General features: G+C 40.2%; 2 protein-coding genes across 4 annotated transcripts; one reads left to right on the top strand and one right to left on the bottom strand.

Moving 5' to 3' along the window:
• Window positions 1-70: 70 nt before the first annotated feature.
• Window positions 71-3682, bottom strand: si:ch211-196h16.12 (regulator of G protein signaling 5). Of its 2 annotated transcripts, XM_035907663.2 has the most exons (7): window positions 3317-3682; window positions 1958-2000; window positions 1719-1785; window positions 1577-1633; window positions 1436-1488; window positions 594-757; window positions 71-514 (listed from the first exon to the last, which is right to left on the bottom strand). In XM_035907663.2, the coding sequence occupies exons 2-7, from the start codon at window positions 1992-1994 to the stop codon at window positions 347-349; spliced, it is 546 nt and encodes a 181-aa protein (XP_035763556.2). In that variant the 5' UTR covers window positions 1995-2000; window positions 3317-3682; the 3' UTR covers window positions 71-346. The 2 variants fall into 2 exon arrangements, with proteins under 2 accessions (XP_035763556.2, XP_087698126.1); XM_087842000.1 differs by lacking the exon at window positions 1958-2000.
• slc25a23a (solute carrier family 25 member 23a) lies at window positions 3208-20277 on the top strand. Of its 2 annotated transcripts, XM_006790712.3 has the most exons (13): window positions 3208-3245; window positions 4159-4482; window positions 7215-7432; window positions 11498-11621; window positions 11707-11794; window positions 13369-13480; window positions 13619-13777; window positions 13909-14061; window positions 15406-15519; window positions 15645-15812; window positions 15893-16040; window positions 17031-17213; window positions 17610-20277. In XM_006790712.3, exons 3-13 carry the CDS (start codon window positions 7238-7240, stop codon window positions 17618-17620), a joined length of 1455 nt encoding a protein of 484 aa, XP_006790775.1. In that variant the 5' UTR covers window positions 3208-3245; window positions 4159-4482; window positions 7215-7237; the 3' UTR covers window positions 17621-20277. The 2 variants fall into 2 exon arrangements, with proteins under 2 accessions (XP_006790775.1, XP_087698125.1); XM_087841999.1 differs by having other exon boundaries at window positions 3209-3245; window positions 17031-20277.
• Window positions 20278-21738: the final 1461 nt, after the last annotated feature.

Genomic DNA, 21738 nt, shown 5'->3' with positions numbered 1-21738 from the left:
ATGGTTTGGACGTGTGCAGAGGAGGGATGGACAAAGGATGCTGAGGAAGACCGCAGAGAAGGTACAAGAGTTCTCTGTTATGAGGTATTTATTTAAATCCTTTTGCTAGATTTAATTTGTAGCCATGCAGAGGTGCAACATCTACATTTAAGTTTGATAATTATGAGGTTACAACGTTAAACTTAAAGCTTACTGATAGTATACTGTGCATATAAGGACAGCACTACCTTATGGTTAACATGCTCACATATGTTAGATTAATTGCTAAAATACAATCAACAATTGAAGCAGTACAGATTCACCAGCACTTATTTCTAAAGCAGGTCTAGTACTAATCTGAGCATGTTTAAAAAGCCTTAACGGCCTCCATGCAGTGATGTGAGCGCAGGAAACGAGGGAAGGAGTCCTTGGCCATCAGACTGTAGATCCTCTGCTGTGCTTTGTTGAATGTGTTGGGACATGGAGAGTCCATCACACTCAGCAGAGCCTCCCGGGTCTCAGCATCCAGGTTTACCTAACGAGGGAAAAGTTATTTAAAGATGTTTTGTTCTTTATCATTTGCTGTTTAGTGATGTGTGCTCCTCTCTACCAACCTCCAGTGGAGCGTCAGGGTTGATAAACTGGCTGTAGATGCTGCAGGCCTTGTTCTTCTGCAGGTTTGAAGGGGAAACCCTGTAGTCCTCGCAAGCCAGCCAGAACTGAAGGTTCTCCTCACTGAACTCGGAGCGCAGGAACGCCCGAAAGGCCTGCAAACCATCTGAGAGGAAGAAGAAAAGAAGACCTAGAAGAACAGTTCAGGTTTAACACAAATTTTAAATAAACATCTGAGCTTTTCATGTTTTTACTTGGGTACAAAAATTCAAAAATACTGTTCTAAAAGCCATTTTTACACAGTTCCTATGATAAACTGTGCCACTGGAATTAACATTGAGTTATTTCACCTTAATTCCCCTTATTGAGGCTTTAATATTACAAAATATGCAGTTGTCAAACACAGCTGACTGCCTTTCCTTTGATACATACTGTTTTAAATAGTAAGTTAGCATTAGCTACATAAAAGTAAAGGTACTCTTACTTTACAATTCATTCTATAAGAATTAACTCAGCAAAAAGTAAAAAGCAGTTCAGTTAGGATGCACCCTGAATAAACATTACCATGTCACATTTTTAAAAAGGAAGAACACTATATGTTATTGATAATAATGCCTAATGTCTTCAGATTTTTAGCTGAAATATCAGTGTGTGTTCTTATGTACAAAATAAAAGCACTTTGCTGCCTGTGCAAATGACTGATTAACCTTTCTCAGTAAAGATGTGCTAGAATTAACCAGAAAAAGGTCAAATCTCCTCACCCTCAATTAACATTGAGCTGTTTTTCATGTTTGAATATTAAAGTGGTGATTTGACTTCATATGCAAAATAAAGTGAATCTTACTTTTGCTGTTCAGCAGAGTTTCCAAGTCTTGCAGAATTCTTCCGTCCTGAGTCCTGATAAAAGGGGCACAGGGAGTCAGAAATGTAGCTTCAGCTCCTCTGATTTACTCCTTATTCAAAATACGGGTTTCAGTGAACTTACTTGTTCTTGTGGTGGGTCTCAGCCAGGTGGCTTAGCTTCACCCGCATCTCTTTTGCCCTGAAACACAGACAAAAGAAGATGTAAAACAAACTCAGGGTTTCATTTATTAATGTAAAACATAATATCAAAAATAAACACTTACTTCTCCAGACATGAGGAAGGCAGGTAGGAGAGCCCCCTACACATTGAAGCTGCTAGTATTAAATGATCTGCAAAGGGAAAATTAACCGAGCTGTATTTGATGAATTATTCCGAGCCAGTCTCCTGGACTAAAGCGTGCTGCTCTTATATACAGCAGTCCGCCCGTGTGCTATCTGATCTGTCAATCTGCTTCGATTAGAACAGCAGGTGTGGAGATGGGAAGTGAATAGAGATTAAAACCGTTGAATGAGAGGCTGTATACGTCCTCAAAGGCCATGTAGTCCTGTCAACAAGAGATACAAACACAGTCAATATATAATATAATAGTAGGAAAATCACGTGTGTGAGTGTACATGAGTGGTCAGTGTACACCTGTCATCATAAAAGTGTGTCATAAATGAAACACAGAGTGGGCTGCAGAGTTATATCACAGAAGAATAAAGTGATGAGGGAGGAGCAGGTGGACAGGCACAACCACTCATCGCTGGAGAATGTCTGAGATCTGCAGGCCGGAGATGATGATGGACAAGCTGGTGGACAAAATTAGAGGAACATCTGGCAAAATCATTAAATAAGGTTCAGCTTTTCTTCTCCATTTCTAATTTGTTAGTTGGCTGTTTTATAACCCTCTTATGTGGCTCTCTGCAGACAGTGCTTATCTGTATGTCACTGCAAATAATGTTAAAAAGAGAGCTAAAACTTTGTGCCAAATTCTGATCAACTCCATATTACTGTAAATTTGTAAAAATCAAATCAGAGACACATAGAGACAAAAATGCTTCTGTTGAATCATAACTTCCATTGTTTGAATAATGTGACGCATGGGAGGCCTGCAGATTACGTCATGCTCCTCCTGAATGAAAAGATGACACTGATTGGTTAAACATTTGCACACATGAGTCACCTAATTTTTAAATAGTGGTGTTTCATTAGACGCTGTGAGGAAAATCCCAAATTATCTGAGATACTCAGAAAGATCCCCAGCTGTGTTCTTGTTCATTGATGTTCCTGTCTCACTTGGAGATAAATATCATTTATGAATACATATCAGTGCATTCTGTTATCTTCACTGTTTAAATTAATGACTTGAACATGCACGAATATCCTCTCTACATGTTAGTGATTCCTTTTTTCCTTCGACCATATGCTATTGCTGTGATAGGTTATAAAATCTAACAGACTGGCTTTACTTTAAAACATCACAGAAACTCATGGCCTCTGAAAAATTAAGTAAACCAATTTTAATCTTAATTTTTGCCTTCCTTAAATTAATTAAGACCTACAAACGACTCAAGTCTGGCAGGCTCTTACACCGGAAACCAATCTCTGAGTAGACTACAAGTTTAGCAAACACTGGGAATTTTCCAGGGCGACTATTTGTGCGACTACAACTAGATTACTTTTTAGATTATTTCCCATCATCTGCTGATTTTTTTTATGTAATGTCATTTATTTGAATCTATTTTCGGAGAGCAGAAAGAGAGGTGTTCAACAATCACGGCACTGCTACAGATGGAGCAACAGAAAGGTTGACGATTTGTTGAAATAAGAACACTGTTTGCATTTACAGAGTGAGAGAAACCTTTTATTCCCACTCACAAATGTATATACGTGGATGCTTGAGCCTCGCTGTGGTAAACTATGTGCACTCAGGCTGTTTTCACGGTCATCTGCTGGAGGAGGGAGGTTTCTCCGTGCTCATCTTCAAGAGTTGCAGGGAAGGAGCAGGAACTTTGTGACATAACTAGTGTGGAAGCCAGTCACGTGTGATTTGGAAACTTGAAACCTCCAAACACACTGAAAACAACGAAGAAGGGGACACCTTGTGCCCAACAGCGGAATTGTTGAAATACTTTGAATAATTTTAGGTAATATACTGTGTTAAAATAAACAGAGAGGGGTTATGCAAGTGAATACTCAAAGTATTTTAAAAAGTCAAACTAGTATAGTTAAAATCCAGCATGCACGAAAGTGTCCAGCCTTTAAAAACCGTTCGCAAAGTACATTGATTGAAGGTAAAGAAGCTCATTTAGCAGAATGTCTTTCAGTGATATATATACAATTCTGTGCAGGCTTTCAGCTTTAAGTCAAGGGATTTCACAAAAGTACTGCATTAACTGTTTAGGAAGTGCCGCCATTTTTAATCATATTGCTCAATAGTAAAGGGACAAACTAACATAACTTTAAATATAAGGAATTTGTACTTTAATTATAGCATGGCTGTTTGAAAGGCCACTGTAGTGGTGAACAGATGAAAAACTAAGAACACTGTCACTGTCCAAATACTTGTGGACCTAAATGTATTAGTCTATTAAAAGCATTAGGGAACCATGGACTGATGATCTTAGTATTTATGAATCTGGCCCAGGGGCTCTAGCTGATGTCATGTGAGAAGTCCTTGTCGTAAACAATTAATAATTCTTTTTATTGACGCAAAATAGATTGCCGGCTTCACACTCTGAGTACACTGCGGACACACACGGATCGGACACTTCACCACCAGAAGGCTTCAGCAGCAGCAGCAGGAGGAGGACCACTGCGTGTTTCTGTCGCTTCCTGCTTCCTCAACAAGAGTGTCTGAGAAATCTGCAAGACGCAGCGCCAAGCACCGCAGAACACGGAGACCCGCTGAAGCCAAGGGGAGCCCGCTTGTGTGGTTTCCAGTGCTGTTTTAGGACTGAGCGGACCTGCCGGTTTCTCCTGCGTCCTGATCCTCCGCATCCGCCCGAGCATGGGCGGCGAGTCGGTCTGCAGATAAACACACTGTGAGTGCGCCTCAAAATGGTCTCGTAGATGTTATAATTAGACCGTAACAGCGTGCGTAACGCTGTGAGGATCAAGTGAAAGGGATATTTAAAATTATAGGATAAAATGCTGTTGTGTATGTGGATGAACCTGTGAGCCGGGGTGTTTCATGGCATTCCCAGTTTAATAACCAGTAACTCAGTTACTGGAGAGTGTTCGAACACATCAGTATTAGGTTACAAATTTACTAAACGTTCCACTGGATGCCCACGTGCCCTGTTGCTTGCATTCATTTTTCAAAATAGGCTAATCGTAGCCTATCAGATTAACAGGGTGGGCACAGTAACAGCGCCTTACACAACTCACACTGCGTCCTGTGCTGCAAACTCAACTACAATACACACTCTGAATCGACTACACATCCACTATGAATAATAGCGTTCAACTCTATTCATTTCAAGTGGTGTTTTATAACAGGAACACTATGTAACAGCTAGAGTACACCCAGTTTAACCCTGCCAGATGTAATCTCTACCTATCATCAAGGTTTTGTAAACAAAACTGTGACTGCTGCCTGTTATCAATAGATACAATGCACGCACGCACGCACACGCACACACACACACACACACACATTTATTTATTTATTCTATCTGTCTACAGGTGTTGGGGAATGAGTGTAAAATGGGTATAAAGCCTTGCAGTTTCAGAAGGGGTTTGTCTGAAATACTTTAAGATAAGCATCACTTGGACCTGAGGGCAAAAAAAATTGAAGTTTAAAACTGCAAAATAGTGAGTTTACATCTGAAGCTTCCTCCTCATGTTATCTCTGCTCAGGGGCATCTAGTTTTGGGTTAAACCTCCTTGGTGGCAGGAAGAGCCTTTTCTAGCTTGGAATGAAATGTTTGTTTTTCCTTTGCTGTGTTTCATCCGTAAGTAAATTAGTCATTATTAAATTGCCTGAATACATCAGCTTGGTGACTGAATTTTGATTTCACAAAAATAGTGGAGGCTCTACTAGAGGTGTAGAGGTACTACATTCACCTTATACAAATGAAGCTGACCCCATCCTCGGCCTCACTTTTACACCACTAATTTATTGTATCTAAGTGACAGCTAATGGCATGCATCAACAAAGGAGGGAAGGCAAAGTGGGGGGAGTCAGCTGTTAACAAAGGTTAGTAGAGCACAGATAACAGGCTTAGAATGGTTTAGCAATTGTTAAAGACAGTGAGCCAGTTTCAGATGTGACACTGCATCTACCAAAATGACCCAGTACAACTTACAACCAACAGTATGAAACACATGGCCTTTCATTTCAGAAACAGTCAGAGTGAGTGAAGCAGCCCCAGGCCCCTCTCCAAATGATCTGCAAAATGTAACACAAACTGAGGTCACATCACGGCAACTCAGAGTTATTCCAAACAATCATTTCTATCCAGAATAGTTTCAGCTGAAAGCTTAGCCACACCAATGCCAAGTGTCTTCATGATATGCTGGACCAGTGACTCTGACAATTAGACAGTGAGATTTTCAGGCTGATGAAACAGCATTTTTAAAATACCACAGTGACACTGCTTCTTATTTTAAAAAGAAAATTATGTAGTCATTTTATGGGTGCGTTTATTTAGCTTTTGCTGTTTGCTGTACACCAGCACCTCTTTGTACACCCACAAAGATTGTCATGTGTTCCAAAACCACCCGATATATATCTGCAAAAACAGAAGACTTCCTTATATGATATATTTAACTTCTGCTTTAAACATGAAATAAATACCAACAGAAAGTGGCTGTTATATATTATTTTATCACACATATCATAAAATTAATTAAATTGAATGGATTTCATTATTCTGTTATTCAGCCTACACAAAGGACTGTAATTGTAGTTATTTTTCAAACCTTAGTCAGTATCTCACTATGTGGAAGCGCCCTCTGGTGTGACTAATCACAGAAGCTCCACCACTACCACGTCTATTCAACAGACCAATCACTGCAAGGACATGAGGCCCCCCCTTTATTACAGTCACTGGCCCCACACAGGGTATTTTCGCTTTCTTCCAAATAAGTCTCCCAGCTTCTTAGCGGAAGCTGGGAGACTTATTTAAACTTTCACAATTATCAGGATAATCACTTTGTTACAACTTTTAGTGTGACTCAGTGATCTAGGTAGACCTCTAATGTACCTTAGCACTAAACAGGCTGAAAACAGTGTTAGGCTATAAGAAGGTTTAGAGGCTTATACAGGCTACAGTATGTTAAGAGATGAGAATCCAGACATGGGGAGATTTTAAGGTGGGCAGACTATTGGACATATCATAGTTTTGTTTTTTGTTTTTTTTAATCAAATGCAGAATCTGAACAGTTAATTATTAGCTACACTGAAAGATACAGATCAAGAAAGGAAGGGGGCCCACAGAGACTGGTTATGATTGGGGTCCAGGGTCCTGCGCTGTGCCCCTGTTTCTGCTTAATATTACATTTGCTGCCTCTGCAAAACCCGCCAACCAGATAACAACTGTTTGCAGTCAGTTTTAATAATTTTCTCGATTGTTTTTGGTCTCTTTCTTTTCAGCCCATAAGGTTCAGTTTACTGACCCTAATGGGTTGCAATGCTCTCATTAACAAAACTTAATTTTGATAACTGAATAGTTTGTTGTACAAATGAAAGTTTGAGGTATTCACATATAAACAGACATATTGTTCTGTGTCAGGCTGTGGATACTGAACTGGTGCCCCTGTATCTTATCAGCTAACTCTGACTGGTGACCAGTCATGGAACCCCAGCGGACTTGGTTCCCCTGGGTGCACTGCCAGGAGAGTGAATCCTCTAGTCCAGACGAGGAGCGGGAGCAGCGCTGGGCTGAACTCTTTGAACAGCTGGACATCAACAAAGATGGACACATTGACATCCTTGAACTGCGGAGAGGGCTGGCAGACCAGGGGCTTTCCAAAGGCTTAGTAGAGAAGGTAATACAGCAGCATACAGTGATACTGTCCATTACAAATGGGTTCATTTTCTACAGATATTTGCCAGTTCACATTAGACACCTCCCAGTGTCAGTGATCAGACTGTCTTGGTCTTTAGGAGGTGGCCGTCTGGGTGGCTGTAGCTCAGGTGGTAGAGCAGGTCACCTACTAACTGGAAGGTTTGCGGTTTGATCCCAGTCTGCTCCAGTCTGCAAGCCAAATATCCTTGAGCAAGACGTTAACCCCAAGACGTTGCTCTCCGATGCATCCATGGGAGTATGAATTTCTGTGAATGTTAGATAGTAAGCGCTTAGAAAAAAGTGCTTGTGTGAATGTGCAAGTTGTCTAAAGTGCTTTGAGTGCTCAGATAAAACAGAAAAGCGCTATATAAGAACCAGTCCATTTACCATCTGACACAGTTTTACCATTAAACAGTCAATAAATCATTCCTTATCTGCTCTATGCTCTTTAAAAATCTTGTTACCTAACATGCACACAAATAGTGGGCCATTTTGATAAACTACCCTACACTTCAACCTTCCACGTCATTCAGTCGTTGCGAGCTGCGTTGAACCTAAACGTAGCTACATTTCTTGGGAGGTGCACATCAGATCACGTGGAATGTTACACCGTAGGGTTAAAAGGAGTTTCCAGTTACATCATAAATTATGAAGCAGATTTCCCGCTGAAGCATAATTTAAGCACAAAATGGTTCCTAGCACAGTGGGAGAGTCCTATTGTCTTCCCAGTCTCATTACACATTTCCACCCAGCTGAATCCTGGAAAAAGGAAAGTTGAGTTCCCAGAAAGTTGATTCTGTTTACCCGGACGTTGAGAAATGCAATGTCCAGGTAAACAGGATCAACGTTCTGGGAACTCAACTTTCCTTACCTTTATGACTGAGCGTGCAATACATTTATTCAGGGTGGTTATAGAGAAGATTTTAAACAAGTAGACAAGAATGAAAGTGAAGACGTATTTCTTTTATAAGTTTTGTAAGCCAGCAGATCACACTCGAGAGAGAATATATCCACCAAAATCCTCCAGCAGGCTTCTACTTTTGGGCTTTGCCATTTTCATATATTGAAGTCAAGGTGCATTAGAGGACTCATGAGGGCTGGTCTGGTAAATGAGGCTGGTAAATGGCAAACATAAGTAGAGGGCACTCTGTAGTACCAGCAGCCACTTCACATTAAAGGTCACATCAAGTCAGTTTAGTTGTAAAGAAAGATTTTTAAACCAGATGCTGGTTTCAGATAAAACCTCAGTAATTCAGCTTTTTAGTGCTTTTTTTTGCCATTACTTGTTGCTCTACCGTTGGAAGGCCATTGTTTAACTCAGTGGTTTAACCTGCTTATGCATGGGTTTTTGTGGGAAGGAGAAACTGTGTCTAAATTTCACCTTCCCGCACACTTTCTATTCATAAAGAACAGCACCCGTTCATCTTTCCTCTTCTCTTTACATTAAACAACCAGGAATGGCAAAATCTCTGCCCTTCTCCCTTTACCTTCTAGTTCCATCTTATCTGCATCCTTACTATTTATGCAGCAGCAGCAGCAGAGAACATCAACAGCATGGATTTGTATTGAGAAAGCACACAGGCTGTCTCTCTCCTCTCTCCTCTGTCTTTGAGTGTTTGTTTTGGTAAAAAAGTGTCTGGGTCACAAGAGAACTCATCAGTTCTTCTAGTTCTGCTTCTTCTCTCGTCTGGACTGTGTGAAAACTGTAAGCTGAGCCTTGCCCCTCTTTGTGAATTAAGAGGGCTGAAAGCATAATATGGTTTATTTCAGAGTTTGAGGCTTATGTTAGGGTAAGATTTAATGTGTGAGTGTCTGTCTGTCTTTGCACACATGTAAAGGGCAGCGGGATGCTATTTTGGTCGAAGGAGCAGGACTTTGTAAGCTGAGATTAGTAACCTTTTGTTCTGTCATATGCTTGATCTCTCTACACATAATAATAATAATTGTCCAGTTTCTTTTTCTCCTGTAACATTTATCACTGCTTCTGTGTAATTCACTCTCTACTTTTAGTGTGTTTTGGCCCCTGTTTTTCCAAGAATATTTCTGTGATGCGACAGAGTTACTTTTTAGGTAACTAGACAGGGATTCTTATTGTTATTTGAGCCACTACATAAAACAGAGGTGGACACCAAAGTTTTGGAAAAATGGGGTGTAGCCAATCAGCAGTTAAGCTGAGGCAACAGCCAAGGACTCCTGCACTCAAACTGTAAGGAGAGTAAGGGTTGCAGAGTGGCATACTAGTCATCCAAATGTTTTGTGGACATTCATAACACACATGGCCAAAATTTCAAATGATAACATCATGGTAAAGTCAGCATACATAACTGTAATCACTGTAAGTCATACAGCTCTTACAGTGAACACATAAGCGACTACTGTTTTCTCTTCATGAGGGGCAGCCAATCAGAATGAAATGGCTTGTTTTAAACTGAGGAGCTGCACACAGATAAATGTCATACAGTATGTGAAAAAGTCCAAATATTCTTTTTTCTTTTTATGTTTTCTAAAATTTCAAAACTTCTAGATTGCAAACAACAAATTTTCTATCATTTTTTTTTAACTTGATGACATATGAAACTGTGTCAGTTCTGACAAACGTAAATACTCAGCAGATAAATGATTGTTTATAATATGTCTGTGAAGGTTCTCAGTCATCCAGGTCATCGTAGTCAAAGGAGCTTGCAAAGAAAAGCGTCTGGACTTCTTTAAGTTGCTTGAAGACGTTTCACCTCTCATCCAAGAAGCTTCTTCAGTTCTAAGGTCAAATGGCAGAGAGTCCCAGATTTAAACCCAGTGGGAGTATCCCCCCCAAACAGGGGCAAAAAAATCCCCCCAAACTGGCTCAGGTGATTAGAGGATCATCAGGGGGTCCGATGATCCTCTAATCACCTGAGCCAAGGTGTGAAAATGGGTGTGGGTCCCAATCAGCCACCCGAAACCCTGGCTGATTGGGACCCTCCGCCATTTGACCTTAGAACTGAACTGAAGCTTCTCGGATGAGAGGTGAAACGTCTTCAAGCAACTTAAAGAAGTCCAGACGCTTTTCTTTGCAAGCTCCTTTGATTGTTTATAATCAATTAAAATTCAGATAAAAACTCCTTTACATTTATATGAAACCGTTGATTGATTACAATCCACAGTGTCATCGCCACAGGCTAAAGATGAAAAAGTTGCCAGCATCACTAAGGAGGTAATATCCACTAATAGATTTAAGGCAAATCGGTGCGTTGTTTATCTGCAGTTCATTCATTAGAAACTGTTTATTAAACTAAATTTTGGACACAGTTTCGAGAGATATTAGTAGACAGTGAAGTTAACAAACACTGGAAATATTGGAAAATCCGACTGGTCTTGATCGCGTCATTGCTTGGCTGTTTTTGTGCAGCTGGGATTCTCAGTGTACGTCTTTTGGACCCTTTACATGTGCTTCTAATGGAAAAAAAAATGTAAACTGTGAATCATGCAAGCTACACTAATAGAAATAAACATTGAAGTGGCCCATTAAATCTTCGAGTATGGTGAATACCTTAAAAATGATTCTGTTCACACCTTAAATTAACTATTAGCTGGATGTGTAAAGTTCGATTAATAGTTTTAGTTTATAAAACAGCCTTTTTGACTTTTTAAAACAGGTGAACCGATCCTTCTTGGGAGAAATGCATTTCATTTAACACATATTTCCTTGACTGCACAACACCTATCAGCCATATTTTTCCAACAGATTGCAAAGTTTATGTAAAGCCCAGAGGCTGCTGGACTTTTGTGAAGAGATATTTCTTTGCTGTCAAGGTCACCTCAGCTCTGTGTGCTCTGATAAGCTAAAGCAACCTTATGCTGTTGTAGAGAACTACAAACACACTGTCTTTGTAGTAATGTGTAGACAGGCTAAAGTCCATTTTTGGTCCGGATACTTTCAAGTAAAAGTAAAAGTATACTTTTAAGGACCAAGCAGCACTGTGTAATATAAAGCAGGTATTACACTTGTTTAAAGACCTGTTTTTTGTTCTTGACCAAATGTTGTTTTACATCACGTCCTTGCTGTCAGATCGTGGAGGCCGGAGACACCAACCGTGATGGAGTCCTGGACTTAGAAGAGTTCACTCAGTATCTTCGTAGCCATGAAAAGCAGCTTAAAGACATGTTTCGCAGCCTGGACAATAACAACGATGGTCTGTATCAGATCATAACATGATCGTTTTTGTAATTATCTCACTCGTCTCTCACTCAACCCCTGTGACTTGTGAATATCTGCAGGTTGCATAGATGCAACAGAGATTCAGGTCTGTCTTCGCAACATTGGTGTGAATATTAGCTTGGAGGATGCCAACAGGATTTTGTTAAGGTATGTTATCAATCAGTAATCCATATTGCATTAATAATTCCTACGATCCCTGTCTATCATCAAAAATACTACCTGCCACCATTTCTAATAGGTTGAGCAGCGTGACACTTTCAATATTAAGCCTCTGACTATGCTCTATAACCAAACTGGGGAGAATCTTTAGAAGCTGTTCAATCACCTCAGTCACTGTGACCCATTGTTACAGGTTTGTTAGTTACTCTCTAATCTAGAGATTTAGTTTTGTGGAATAATGTCAATTTTTGCTGGAGTCAATCCTCACTCTGGCCCAGTGATGGAGAGGAGGGAGATTTGTAGTATTTACAAAAGCTGTCTTTTATCCATAAAACCTTGATTTTAGCTTCATATTTAAAAAAAAACAAAACTAAACTGATTAAATCAGTGGATTATTTTAAGGGGATATTGAAAACATGATCTGAAAAACATTCAGAGAGTTGAAAACTTGAATATGAAGAGATCTCCACACTAATGAAACTGAGTCTTTAGAATAGATTAGAATAGCCCTTTATTGTAATTGTACATTTACAACAAAATTGTAGGTGCTCTACACCAACTGTCCTGCTGGGATAAAATATAAATAGTAGACAGCAGGAATAAATAAAAAACAAGAGAAAAATATACAAAAATAAGAGAACAATTGAAACATTGGACAACAAAATAGTTGCAAAGTGCTCAGTAGTAGTGCAAAGAAAAGACTTGGTCTGAAAAGAGTCCATAGTGATGAAGGTTACTCCGACCATGGCTCAGACTAGGGAGGCAGGATTGGTGGGCAGGGTGTATAGTGTTTGTTGACAGTCTGAATTGCCCAGGGGAGGAAGCTGCTTATGAGTCTGGAGGTGTGAGACCTGATTGACCTGAGGCGCCGGCCAGAGGGCAGCAGGTCAAACAGGGGGTGGGTGGGGTGCAAGGGGTCACCTGTGATGGGCCTGGTTTTCCTGAGACAGGAGGAGCTGGCGATGGCCTCAAGGGGTGGCAGAGGGCAGCCAATGATTTTTTGGGCAGTGTTAATTACCCTCTGCTCAGCTGTGACCCCTGCATACCAAACGCCCAGGCAGCACTAGAGCACACTCTTCACTGAGGAGCGGTAGAATGCCAGCAGCAGGTTCTGGTCCAGGTTATTCTTCCTCGGGACATAGAGGAAGTGCAGCCGCTGAACTACTAATAGTAGTAGTAGTTAATAAAAAAATAAAATTAACTTTTATCGATTTACATGAACTTACTGTGGTTTCAGTCCTCCCATCTGCAGTGAATCTGTGCTCCACCAGGGGGTGCCCCACAGTTTATGAACTGCTGCCTTAATGTATCAAATTGGTTTCAGTTAGTCAAGAGACACAAAGGAATATTTGTGTCTTCTATTTCAATGTAAACATTGACTGTATATAAAAGACGTAAGGTGTCTGAACCCTGCAGACATTCTAACCAGAGGGTGATGTCACTGTGGCTGTGTCCATCTTTGTTGTACAGTCTCTGTTTTTTTTCTTTATATGAATTTTATGACCTTTTTATCTATTTATATTATATTTTTTTAGTATTTATTTATATATGTGTTTCCACAGTATAGATAAGGATGGTACAATGACCATTGACTGGAATGAGTGGCGGGACCACTTCCTGTTTAACCCTATCACTAACATGGAGGAAGTGGCGTGCCATTGGAAACGCTCATTGGTAAAGTTGGAAACAAAATTTATCATACAGTATGCAGTGTGTTTGACACCACTGTTAAGAATTCTAAATATTTTTTTATTCCCCACTCCTTGTTACTTATTTTTTTTATACATCTTCTGACCTGCATGGCTTCAGTAGATGGTGGACATCGGTGAGCAGCTGACAGTCCCAGATGAATTTTCAGAAGAGGAAAAGAAGTCTGGGTTTGTCTGGCGGCAGCTGATGGCTGGAGCCATTGCCGGATCTGTATCCCGAACTGGAACGGCCCCTTTAGACAGGCTCAAAGTCTTCCGACAGGTCAGACTGGTGCACTTACAGCCTTATCTCTCTGATCACTCTGAATTCATCCATGTGTTACTATTTATGTATAAAAAGTCTTTTTTGAGCTCTGATGCTTTAATATTGACTTTCTTGCTTTACTCTGCCAGGTACACGGCTCCTCTGATTTTAAAGGGAATGTGCTAAGCAATTTTCAGACGATGGTGAAAGAGGGAGGAATCTGGTCTCTGTGGAGGGGAAATGGAATCAATGTCCTAAAAATTGCCCCGGAGACTGCTATCAAGTTTGCAGCTTACGAACAGGTGGAGAAAACTATGAACACACATTCAATTTTTCACCTTACACTCCTTTACCGTGATTCATCATTCTCTTATTATTATTATTTTCCTTTGTCCAAATATTTAAATCTTTCTAAATGATCTATTTAGATCATTGTGAAAAATAAACATATTCTCTTATGTATTCTCTCTGTATCGAATATGAATCCAAACCAGCAGCAGCTCGTTTGGTCAAGATATCGCGGAAGTGAGAAACAGATGCAGGACTTCTCAGGCTATTATTTCCTTTAATGTCCTCTGGTTGCATGGCAACAAGACTGCAGAAAATCACAATGTTTTTAACCTTCTGTGGTACAAATAATAAAAAAAAAAAATAGATTTAACTAATGAGAGATGCTTTCCTGAAAATGCTTATTAAATTCTAAAACATGGCAGTGTTGTTTCCTCATTAAGGATGTCACCCAAAATGTTGACTTCCTCATTGTGTATTATTATACACAATAAACGCTTTCCCCTCGCTCGTGCACCAGTTTTGCGTGTAAATTTTACATCTAATTTTGTTTCATAACTGCGATGTAAAATGTTAAATTTAATGGAATTTGCTCAAATGAAATTTACTTGATTGGTATACATTCAGTTTATTCTGTCCTTAATCATTAATTATATGAATAAATAAACATTTGATTTTGTAAAATCCTGTTGCATTTTAAATTTAAAATTATTGCTTTTGTTTATGAAGGCAAAGATTTTTTTTCTTTGCCTCAAAAGAAAGGAAGTGTTTTTAGGGAATGTTACGCAGTGGCTTTACTGGTCTGTAAATGTTGCACCTGATCTAAAACAATGTTGCGACTCCAGTATTAGACTAACAGGCATTCAGCTTCCGTTATCTACTGATCTACTAGAAATTCTGAGAACCACAAACCCTCCAAATCCTGGAGTGCTCACCACTGACCCAATCTGAGGCTCACTCTGTGCTATTTTTCGATTCTATTACTCTCTTTCTTTGCTGTTTCCATTACCAGGGCTTCAGTTTTTGTTTTTTTTTACCAGGTAGTTTTCTACAAGTGTTTTAGTTGTTCCAGCATCCAATATTTCCGCTACCTGGGGAAAGCTGCTGATAGCTACCAGTCATCTTTTTTTTAATTTCACAACTCAAGGCTTGAATTTGTAGGACATTTTGTACTTGGTGACATCTTAAAAGCAAAGCTTGCATGGAACAGATGTAAAAGCTGACAGTCATGTTATTTTTATTGTTCAGTTTACTTTTTAATGATACATTAATAATAATTGCCAAAATAATTTGTCTTTCTTCTCTGATTGTACAACCATTTCTCATTATTAACTTAAAAATTATGTATTTCTGCCCAGATCAAGAAAATGATGCGTGGCAGTAATGAATCTAGGACTTTAAAAGTACATGAGAGATTCGTTGCCGGTTCTTTGGCTGGAGCAACAGCTCAGACAGCCATCTATCCAATGGAGGTAACAGACATAAAGAATATTTTTATATTATTGAGAAAACACATTTTATAGACTTAATGAAAATGAACAAGTTTTCTCCTTTTGTCTGCTTCTGTTTCTTTTCCTTCTCTCTTTCTTCCCCTCAGGTGTTAAAGACCCGTCTCACACTGAGAAAAACAGGTCAATACTCAGGAATAGCAGACTGTGCCAAACAGATCCTACAGAGAGAAGGCGTCGCAGCCTTCTACAAGGGCTATATACCTAACTTGCTGGGTATTATCCCTTACGCTGGCATCGATCTGGCTGTCTACGAGGTCAGAGAGACATGAAAACCCACAGCTCCCGCTGTGTTTTCCTTAGTCTTGACCTTCTTTTCATGCCTTTTATTCAACAGACTCTGAAGTTTGCTTGGCTGAACAGGAACAGAGGTTTAGTGGACCCAGGGGTCACAGTGCTGGTCGGATGTGGTGCTGTGTCCAGCACTTGTGGACAATTGGCAAGTTACCCTTTGGCGCTGATCCGTACCCGAATGCAAGCGCAAGGTGAGGATACGCGTGCCTTTCCTCACAGTTACAAATAAGTGACAAGTGAGAGGAATTTTAACGCATGCTGGTGTGCAAAGAAATTCCTTCATATATAAATTTTATATTTATAAGATTTGATGTGACTCTCCAGGCGATATATATGGTAAAGCATCATTCAAAGCATCAACTGCACATAATCGCATAAAGTAATGAGGGCAACTGTTTTTATTGTGCTAATACAGCTGAAATGGACAAGTACTACAATATAATCTGATGCCGTCTCGAAGAAATATTGTCATATGCTTTGGTTATTGACAATTACGGTTCTGAGGGGTTGTGCACTTTCGTCGAATAACTGTCTTACGGCTGATTTAGCCTTCTGCTGTAAATCTATGCAAAGCCTGCGATGCAACCTACATAAGTGGCCGAATCCTTTAGCAGAATTCATGCTTTCGTGGGGTTTTTTATGGGTTAGTTAGTTATATATTGCCCCGGCCATAATAGAAAGAAATAAAGTGTTGGGTCCTTTTTCCTGTGTCCTGTGTCCCTTCTATTTGTTCTGGTCATAGGGAAACAAATTATTTCCATTTGTTTGGAAATCCACAGGAAATATTAACAGTACTGAAAAGGCCAATCACAATAGTCGCAGGTTGCATTGATGCATCTATGTCATTAGATTTCCAGGGAGATGCAAATCAGGTTACAGTGTACTTATGGCATAAATTTAAAACAGAATCATAAACTGCCTGTTAGCAAGACACCACAGGGCTTTTAAACAGTAGCTTGACCAAAAAAAAGGAAACAAAGAACATCTTAGTCCAAGGTATATTTCTTAACTTTTTTCCAGAGTCTTTAGCTCAGTTTTCTTTCAACAGAGTTTGCTTAGTGTTTATAACAAGTTCAGAAATATGTAGGATTGACATGTTCAGCTCCATCAGATGAAGACCATATTGTGCCCCTTGTGTTAAAATGATCTTGATGTGGCTCATCTCTTTACTCTCCCAACAGCTTCAGTGAAGGGAGCCCCTAAGGTCTCCATGCTGACATTGCTTCAAACCATTTTGAGCCAGGAGGGCATCACTGGACTTTATCGAGGAATTTCTCCCAACATGCTCAAAGTCATCCCCGCTGTGAGCGTGTCCTATGTCGTCTATGAATACACAAGGATATTCCTTGGAGTGGATATAGAGGGTAGGAGGGTAGGAAAAGGAAAGGGGTAGCAAAAGGAGAAACTGTGGTGCTTTTTACCTGCAAGCTGTTGGAAGTGCATGGGTAGACAGGCTTTTGAATGATACAAGAGAATGTAAGTCTTGGATTTTGAAGATAAGGATGAGAGAAATCGACATATATACTGTATGTTATATATACAGTAATCTGTTTGAAATTCTGACATTTAGGTGACATATGATCTGTAATTGCTTTGCAATGCATGCCAGCAGGTGTGTGAAAGCTAACAGACTGACATTTTGCTGCTGGAGTGACCTGGACATATGAGGATTTGCATGAACTTGACTGAGAACAGGTAAAAGGTATAGCCGATCTTGAAAACCATATTATATTGCTACAACATTATTTTTTTTCTTCCAGGTGGTACTTAGAGAAGATGGAGGGCTGATCCAATTTCCTCATTTGTAAGTGAGAGGAATGATTGGTTACATCGTAACCAATTCTCTCTAAGTAGAGAGACTTACAGGGTCTCCCAGTCCCACATATTTTACATGTAAGGGGTCTGATCTCCATGGGGATACTCTTTAAGAGACATCACTGACTGGCTACAGAGTCAGAGAACCTAGGTTACAAAGTAACCAACTGTTATCTTATGTATCAAGGCTCTCTCTCCACCCATTTTCCATGTATATGAGGACTCTGTAACAAACACAGTTAGGAAACGAAGCAAATGTAGCACAAAATGGCAGCTGAGTACTAGTGTGATTGTAGAGTTCTTCTACACATAAGCATATGCTCATGGTTTTGATCCAAGATGCTACCAAAGGTTAGCTGCCTCTCCCAGGCACAACGCCTACTTGCAAATGTAAGGAAAGCCACTTGGCTACAGTGAAAAAACAACATCATTCTCAACCATATGTGAGCCATGTGCTATAGAATCTAGCATGTGTTTTTCAATTAAGTCACTTTTAGCAGTCAAATCTGGTAAAAGTGGACAAGTTCGTCCAAAGGGCTCCTGTAAAAAATTTCTTTGAGAAACACATCCTGCAATAAAGCCCATGAGGTGGGAGAACTCCTCAAGGAAAGACATGCATTCTGCAGGTCCTGGACTGCCCATTTAAATGAATAGTAGATCACCTCCACAATCCAATGAGAGGTTTCCCCAGGCAGTCTGGTCTGTTACCAACGAGTAGTTCACCTACTGATCTCTGAGCACAAGTCTGAAAAAGATACATCTTGAAAACAAGGCCTTAAAGTGAAATGGAGGGTTTGTGTAAAGCACCGCCTGCATAATCTGGCAGCCAGCTGCAACACTACCTGTGTGCTGAAAGGTCTGACGTTCTCACAGTCTTTCAGCTGACACCACAACCAGCTTGAACACAAAACCATTACCTCCAAATCCCATGGCAGGACAGCACAGCATAACACTACGAGCACTTTTGGCAAAAAGGCAATACAGGTGATAGTTTATGACGACCTGCAAAGGTTGTTTTCATGGCTGCAATCAGTCCCCTCAAAGCTAACAGGGCTAAACTGGAGAATGTCAGGGGCTGTGCAGATGAGGGAATCCACCTGTCTCACATTGAACTCTCTGTTTCAACTTTGCTTGAACTACTACGTAGTCATAAGAACGCACCACCCTGTTTGATCAAGAGCCTTCGGCAACGCTGTGGCTGGAAACTCAGAGGCCAGGCCTAAAGCCTCAGCCTCTGTGAAAAGGGATGATAACGGTTGCTAAGATACAGACCTGATGACCACAATGATGAGGGTCACTCAACCTAAACTCTTTGCAGGAGGATACGGAGGCGAGTAAAGGGAGGCAGGTCAAATAGAAGGCCCCTAAGGCCACGGATGTGCCACTGTGCAGATAGCTGACTGAAAACACAATCCAGCGACACAAAGCTCACGTCACCTGAGTCTTCTGAAACTGGCTGGGCTGGTGTAGCCTGTGGTGTCTTTAGGATACATTCTTCACAGCCTTGTGGGTGCATCGTTAACACTTCCTCTTGAGCCTGCAGTAACATCAAAGTTCCATTTGACTTGAACAAAGCCGGTTGTACAATCCTTTGGACAGACAGACCTGTCTTCACATCTTTTCTTACCAGCAAGTGGAAACTTCTGCTAATCACAATTACACAAACAATAGACACAAACACTCAATGCAAGTTGAACAAACTGTAACACAGTGGTCACGGGAAACACACCACACAACTCCAGTCTCTCAGTTTCAACTGTGCAAGCCCTGTTTATTCTCACAATTAGTGATTTAGTGGTCACACTTTACAGTGCCCTTTCCTCCGTCTGCGTCCCTCTGATTTCTCTCTCTGCTTCACACTGCCGGTCCCAACGTCCTACTGTGTAAATAAGGGAGGTCACGATTAGCTGATGACTGGCAACAGTGCCAGTCAGGCTCCCCTGGCACTGCCCCGGAACCCTCTGCCCCACCCCTCCCCTGCCGCTGCGTCACAAACCGCATCCCGCCACCATACTCATGTTTTCTGGACTCCATGGAAATCAAGTTAGTAAAAAGCCCTGCACACATTGCACCTACACTGCCATATTGCCAACCATTGTGTGTACACCACAGGTGATGTGTCTTAAACAGTATACACAGTAACTGAGCTTGGGGGATCAGTCCTTGTACATGTGGAATATGTAGGGTGGACGTACACTCCTGACTTAAAAGGGCAACAATTAGTAAAGCAAAGCAATAGGTATTGAAAACAAAACTACTGAACTACTGAAGAGGCACTCTGCCATGCATTTTCTAGAAGAGTTACAACTGAATAAAGCACACCCAAAGACTTTATATTTTACAGAAGATGAACTGCCAAAGCCATTTCAAGGAGCACAGATTGTTTCAGATAACTTCTTTGGCTAAATGCTCATGGGTAATGTCACTGTTCTTATGCAGAGAAGTATTTGAATGCTTTCTTACTACATGGGCCAGTGCCATGTACAGTATTTTCATAAACACTATACTAAGACTTATCTTTGTCTGTATCATGAAACAATAATAGTATTTAATGCAAGTGAACATTTTTTCTCAATATCAAAATATGTATGAATGAAAAATAAAATGAAAGCAGTGAACTAAATAAACTTTGCAATTTGTGTTTATTGAATGCTCCTTGTATTTGGTGACAGTTAGGGCTGCCACGATTAGTCGACTAGTCACGATTACGTCGACTATCAAAATCGTCGACGACTAATTTAATAGTCGAAGCATCGTTTGAAGCTTTGTAAGATCCCAAAAGACGCAGGAATAAGTAGTAGGATTTAAGAGTGTAATAACGGACTGAAACAGAAGATAGCAGCACTGCATGTACAAGGATGCCAGCTGCTGTTAAACCCCTAAGAAGAAGAAGCTGCGTCCCAGAATTCCCAGCTCAGTTTCCAACAATGGCGGCAGCTAGTTAGTTTTAATATTATTCTTATTATTCTTTCTGGGTCACAAAATAAACGTTTAACATGTTTTCAGGCGAGAATTTAGCTGTGTAAACCTCAAATATCTGCTCAGTTTATCAAGACACCGCATATTTTCAAAAGTGCTCAGAGACATCTGTTACCCACCAGTTTGATAGCTAGCCGGGAGCAAGGCTCACTAGAGCCTGCGAAAACACCGGACTCCCGGCAAATCATTTTCAAACCCACCGCCGTCTTTCACTACTCAGATTAAACATGATATATAAGTCACTTGGATAACTTTAAGATGTTATTGTTTGGCTTTTTTTTTTTTTTAGTATTTTATTTGCTCCTGAGTAAATCAGTTTGGCTGAGATTAAAGAGATGCTTGAGAATATCCTCCGGTGTCCTGTTATATTTTAGATAGCAAGGAGCAGACAGCTGAGTTTATTAAACTCCACCAAAACAATCTCCAAATTTCATTAAAATTTAATAAACTATCATCTTGTCTTTATTTTTAGTTAGCACATACCTTAAACACTTCAAGCTGTAAGCTAATGATAGTTATATAAGAGCAGATGCTGCTGGTGCAGTAAGCTGTAGTTTTACGTCCAATGGATGCATGATCTGATTAGTCGACTAATAGCAAAAATAATCGGTGACTAGTCGACTATCAAAATAATCGTTTGTGGCAGCTCTAGTGACAGTGAGTTAAAAGATGAAAGTCAGACTAGGGTAGCCACAAATGGCCAAAGCCACTTCAGACTTCACTAAAGAGCCAGCAGTGAAAGCCACAAAGGGACAGAGCATATAATTGCTGAGTGGGAGTAATATTCTGACACCACAATTTCTCTAGCAGATGTTTTTTTGCAGAATAATTTCTCCCCAGATTTATTGCCACATGAACAAATTTCACAGGGCAATGACTCATCTAAAGCACAAGTATCTTATTATCTGTATCCAGTGTTGGGGAGGTTAGTTTTAAAATGTATTCCACTACAGATTACAGAATACATGCCCCAAAATGTATTTTGTAACGTATTCCGTTACATTACACAATGAGAGTAATGTATTCTGAATACTTTGGATTACTTAATATATTATCATGCTTTTTACAACTACATGAATGTACTATTGCTGTGTG

This window comes from Neolamprologus brichardi, chromosome 6 (assembly GCF_056152115.1).
Source record: "Neolamprologus brichardi isolate AB-2024 chromosome 6, ASM5615211v1, whole genome shotgun sequence".
Classification (NCBI taxonomy): domain Eukaryota; kingdom Metazoa; phylum Chordata; class Actinopteri; order Cichliformes; family Cichlidae; genus Neolamprologus; species Neolamprologus brichardi.
This window is presented reverse-complemented; position numbering and strand designations above follow the sequence as displayed.

What these genes read in the sequence shown, in the direction of transcription:
- si:ch211-196h16.12 (XM_035907663.2), bottom strand. Translation starts at nt 1,994, where the DNA reads ATGGCCTTTGAGGACGTATACAGCCTCTCATTCAACG. An exon ending in ATACAGCCTCTCATTCAACG is followed by an intron (nt 1,786 to 1,957) that starts GTTTTAATCTCT and finishes TTCCCTTTGCAG; the next exon opens with ATCATTTAATACTAGCAGCT. An exon ending in AACTCTGCTGAACAGCAAAA is followed by an intron (nt 758 to 1,435) that starts GTAAGATTCACT and finishes TCTTCCTCTCAG; the next exon opens with ATGGTTTGCAGGCCTTTCGG.
- slc25a23a (XM_087841999.1), top strand. Translation starts at nt 7,238, where the DNA reads ATGGAACCCCAGCGGACTTGGTTCCCCTGGGTGCACTGCCAGGAGAGT. An exon ending in CAGCCATCTATCCAATGGAG is followed by an intron (nt 15,520 to 15,644) that starts GTAACAGACATA and finishes TCTTCCCCTCAG; the next exon opens with GTGTTAAAGACCCGTCTCAC. An exon ending in TACCCGAATGCAAGCGCAAG is followed by an intron (nt 16,041 to 17,030) that starts GTGAGGATACGC and finishes CTCTCCCAACAG; the next exon opens with CTTCAGTGAAGGGAGCCCCT.